The 5,268-nt window shown below is 35.2% G+C and overlaps 1 protein-coding gene across 2 annotated transcripts in view; it reads left to right on the top strand.

Annotated features, from left to right (window-relative positions):
* Nucleotides 1–4,874: 4,874 nt before the first annotated feature.
* ifngr2 (interferon gamma receptor 2) overlaps nucleotides 4,875–5,268 on the top strand; it is a 12,604-nt gene continuing 12,210 nt past the window's right edge. For both annotated transcript variants that reach the window (XM_034885201.1, XM_034885200.1), the window contains exon 1: nucleotides 4,875–5,118. In XM_034885201.1, the coding sequence (XP_034741092.1) occupies nucleotides 5,079–5,118 (40 nt within the window). In that variant the 5' untranslated portion in view covers nucleotides 4,875–5,078. The remainder of the gene's footprint in view (nucleotides 5,119–5,268) is intronic.

The following is a 5,268-nucleotide window of genomic DNA, read 5'->3' as shown; positions in this document are numbered from 1 at the left end:
TGTACTCGCGCCCCCCCGGGAGAGAGTCCGCGCCCCCCCGGGGGGGCGCGCCCCACCGGTTGAGAACCACTGCTCTAGCTGATGTATGTATCCACACCTCACAGGAGGCAAGTGCACGTTGTACAGATTTGTGTCTGTTAAAACCTGGTTTGGCATTTCCTCTTTTGTCAGGGGATTGCCAGAGAAGCTTTTGTCCAACTGAAGCTGGGTTTTGGTACCAGCATAGAGTGAATGCAAGAAGGTTGTGTTAAACTGTGATCTCTCGTTGTGGTAGGCCAGAAATGTGCGAGCCATACAGGAGCACTGATGATTTCTTGAGAAGCTGTTGCATCTCAAATCATTCTGGTTGGGAGTTGCCGTGACAGTCTCAATACTTGTGCTGATGTGTGACTCTTCATGTGCCAGGTTGGGATGCTGATTTGCTAAAAAGAAAAAACTTTATTATTATTGCTATCATTGATAGATTTCATTAATTCAGTTTTAGTTCTTACATAAATAAAAAGGAAAAATTCTTCAACAAATAGCTCACTCTCTGTGCCACTATTTTAAATTTGAAGACAGTTAACGGTAAACAGGGGCTGTCAAATATTTTTCATAAATTGATTTGTCAGAGAGACAAGTTGTAACAATTCTTTTTACTATTATTGCTGTTTATTTATTGAGATTTTATACAATAGCATGTCAAAATCTTTCATATTGTAGCTTGTCTGTGTGTGTTTGTGTGTATGTGTAAATAATCAGTACTTTAAGCATCCTAAACCCACCAGACTCCATGTAAATAATCAATACTTTAAGCACCCTAATATACTTATTAATTTAAAATAATAATTTGATTTGTCAGATATTTTTTTTCCAAAAAGTTATTTAGTCATGACAATGACTTTTTAAATGGAGAACACATACAGTAGGTACCGGTCTATTATTTGTGTCAAATAATAAGCTTTTATATTGTTTATGTACCTGTTTGTTGAAACCCAGTGGGCTGATCTGGACTGGATCTGCCAAGTCGAGCCTTGTCCAGTGCACTTTTTGGGCCTGCGACTTCTTCCCCCTTCTCGGCATCTTGCAAAAAAAGAAAGGACAAAATACAAATATTATAAAGACTATAGTTTGTAAATCTTTATTAACATTTATTATGAATACTGCTCTTGAAAGGAGTTTTTTTGTAACTTACGGTGAAGATGTAAACCTGTGATGTGGAAAAAGATTCCCAAACAAAGACCAATTTACCAGATATACAGCAATATGAAATTCAAAAAATTACAATAGCAAAAACTAATGCAAAAATAACTTTCGATAACTAGTCTAACCTTTACTAGTTAAACTATATAAATTATTAAATTTAACCGTCTCTAATACTGTCCTCTGAACCTAAATAACGAAGGCTGTCTTAACAAAGCTGGACACAGGGAATCTACAAAAAACGAAAGTAAAATGAATTGCGCCTTAATTAATTGTATTGATGATTATTGATGACATACATACAATCTGACACACTTACTGAGATGCCACACTGCAAAAATATATACACTGTATAGTGTCTTGAGATAACTCTTGTTATGAATTGATACTATAAATAAAATTGAATTGAATTGAAGAACTGTGCTCCTATTTCAAGTTTGACCCTGCGAAATGAATCAATTTCAAATTATAATAAAACACCTTGTGTTTAAAAAAAAAAAAGTTTACAACCAGACGGGAAAAAGCAGAAACCCGTGATTTATTTTGGGCCAAAACATGTTTCTTTTGACAATGTCTTACCTGAGAAGGTGACGTGATGGAGAAAATATAAAGAACTGGGTTGTGAAGGTGTATGAATTGTTTGTCTAGAACAGAAAGAACCAGAACTAGGTAACAGCTTAACACAATGTACTGTATCAGAAACATTGATTCATGTATTATGTTGTCTTTAACAGTCTATAATCATGTAAAATGTAGGCAGCACTTCAAGGAAGCATTTTAACAAGTAGTTAAGCTATAATATGTAATCAAATGTGCTTGTTTAGAAAAAATTAATGTATTACCAATGCCATAATCTAATCCTTCCACACATGAAGGTTAATGCAAAAATAAAATGGAATTGTATAATAAAAATCTTGTAGAAACAGTTTAAATTGTATTGGAAAGATGAGCATTACTCACAGGTAAAGAACTGCTCAACATGCTCACATGTCACATGACAACATACATAAAAATACACTACACACACCAAAGAAGGCACCGTGCGCCTTTTTCCCAATCCTTCCTTACAATCCAATGTTTCACTCCAACAAGTCGAATTTTCATAGTTTTGGGATTAGGGGAAGTGTAAAGGCAGGAAATATAGGTTTAGTTAATATTAAACATAATCCAACAGTCCTGTCTTCAGCTATTCCACCCTGGTTGTGATGCCATTAGTAGATTTAAATATTGAACTTAAATTGAAAAAGAAGTATGAGCGGAGATTTGCTGGGAATATAGTGCAGCATCATTAAGCAGCACTTAGCAGATAAGTTGTTGAAATGTACACATGGTTCAAAAGAGCCTTAGACTGGACGTACTGGAGCTGCAGTTTCATTCCACAATGTAAGATATTAAGAAGAGAGACACATGTCCTCTACCACTTCATACAGTTGAGCTTCTAGCTTTTCTAGTAGCATTGAAATGGTTGGAAGAAAACAACAAATGCAACGCACTAATTGCTTCAAAAGGTTTGGCAGCATTTACAAGCATCAAAGCAGTAAAATCATGTAGATAAGATCAAATTTTTGAAATGCATAATTTCTCATATGGATTGTACAATAACGTGATGGTTTGTTTTGTCCGGGTTCCTGACCATCTCAAACACTGCTGATCTCTGGAGTGCTTCACCAAAACAGCCTCTAGAATTTACAGAGAATGGTGGAAACACTAAAACCTATCCAGTGAGCAGCAGTGCTGTTGGTGAGAACATCTTGTTAATGAGAGACGTCAGGAGAAGACTGGTTTAAGCTTACAAAAAAGGTGACAGCCAGACGTTAACTCAAGAGCAGCATGTGGAACCATGAAGAAGATGGGCGTCAACAGAAGACCACAGTGGGTGCCACTCCTGTCAGCTCTGAACAGGAACCTAAAGGTAGAAGATTGAAAAAAATAACATCTTTCAATTTCTATTACCACATGTAGATGTCACAAGCAGAATTTGGTAAAAATAACATGACTCCATGAACACACTTTGTCCAGGCTGCTGGTGTAAAGTGTGGATTATTGTCTTGGCACACATTCGACCCATTATTGAATTCATTGTATAGTATCAAATCATAACAAAGTTATCTCGAGACACTTTACACATAGAACAGGTGCAGACCACACTCTAATTTACAAAGCCCCAACAATTCTAGTAATTCCCCCCAGAGCAAGCATTTAGTGCGACAGTGGCGCATAGACCCTATGCATCCATGTATGGTCATATATGGGTGATTCTTTACTTAGCTTGACCCTGGTTGAAGTAATAAAAACTAAAAAACATTTCTTCATTTTGGTTTTTGTCAAACTTACTTCATACTAAGGGAAATTTGTAAAAAATGTATCATAGCTCAATCTTTCGTTTTAATCATATATGATTCCTTTTTTGAATGGTTTTTTACTGTTTTCCCTCTGTCTCTAAGCCAGACTTTCTATCTTCAACCTTGCTTAATTCTAAATTAAATTTTTAAATAATGTAGATTTCAAGCTCTGGATCAGCATTTACAGTGGGGTTTGAAAGTTTGGGCACCCCAGGTAAAAATGTGTATTAATGTGCATACAGAACCCAAGAAAAAATTGAAAAACTCCAAAAAGCATCAAATGAGAGATTATTTTGAAAGTGTAAATGATGGAAATAAAAATCTAACTTTTTGTGACATATTATAAGAATGTCTAATCTGTCATTATTTTTCCCTTTTGGAGATTTTTTTTTCATCTTTACTTGGCTTTTTTATGCACATTAATACAAATGTTCACCTGGGGTGCCCAAACTTTCAAACCCCACTGTAGGCATATAGCATATAAGCATGTACATTTTTGATTTTGCCTATTTCATCCGTTATTAAACATTATATTCAACTGGTTATATTAAGATAATGACAGAATGTGTTTGCTCTAGTTTTTACTAGTTTGCTCTAGTTCAGGTTATAGAAAGCAGTGAAGAAAGGATTTGCTCATTTTTAACCCAAATTCCTGTTTTTCGTTTCTTGGATTGTTTTCTATTTAAAAATGTTGGTGATATGTTGGATGTTGCCTATGTCATTTCCGCCGCACACTGTCTCTTCCACCACATCATGTAATTTCCACCACAACATATATTTTAAAGTTAAACATAAAAAACACAATAAAACCAACTATATTCAGTGATGTTGATAACTGTGCAGTTAGGGGTAAGATATGTGTATACACTTTGAGAGATACATGATTTTGAGCTATGATAAGTTAATGAAAATGTTCCAGTGATACAGTTTCAGGGGATTTTGGCGTAAACATTGTAAAATCTTTACAGTTCTGAAAAATGAATAAATTACAAATTTGAACAGAGATGTGTGTGCTTTTTAATCAAATATATATTTTAACAGAAGATATTTAATCATTTTCTCTTAAAAACATGTTTTGTTATATGATGGAAAAGACAATTTTTTGGAACTGTCAGATAAAAATGGCAAAACAACATATATTACTCAATTTAAATCACCAGCCAACTTCATGGAAGGTTTTTAGACAGATTGAGAAACTAACTGATACACAAAACTGTTTGTAGAAATGTTTTTATTTTCTGAAACTTTCTACCTCAAAGAGTACCATTCTACCATATGGCTGTACACTGAAATGAAAGCAACAACAATATTTTAACACCATTTATATATTATTAATATTATTATTGGTGTGTAATATAGGTCATGTTTCCTTTAAGGGGCGTTTCAGGAAGTTACCAAAAAACAAGGAACTTCCCAGGCTGTCGTCAATTCCAAGTTTCGGAGAAGTGTCGTCTTATTGCTGTTCAACAACAATAGGTTAATAAGTTGTAATAATAAGTTAAACTGCTATGGTGACAAATGTGTTCGGGGACGCTGTGAAATGACGCTGTTAAGATGCCTTTCAGTGTCCTGTTCATGCTAGTCTTCGTCCAAGGTAATAAGTAAGCCTCACGTTTTCTCTTTTGGCTAACCTAAGGAACTTACTTCTCGGTGCTAGTTGTGAGGCAACATCCTGTGTGTGTGTGTGTGTGTGTGTGTGTGTGTGTGTGTGTGTGTGTGTGTGTGTGTGTGTGTGTGTGTGTGT

The sequence above is a fragment of the Etheostoma cragini genome, chromosome 11 (genome assembly GCF_013103735.1).
Source record: "Etheostoma cragini isolate CJK2018 chromosome 11, CSU_Ecrag_1.0, whole genome shotgun sequence".
Classification (NCBI taxonomy): Eukaryota; Metazoa; Chordata; class Actinopteri; order Perciformes; family Percidae; genus Etheostoma; species Etheostoma cragini.
The sequence above is the reverse complement of the archived record's forward strand: the minus strand, read 5'-3'. Positions and strand labels throughout refer to the sequence as shown.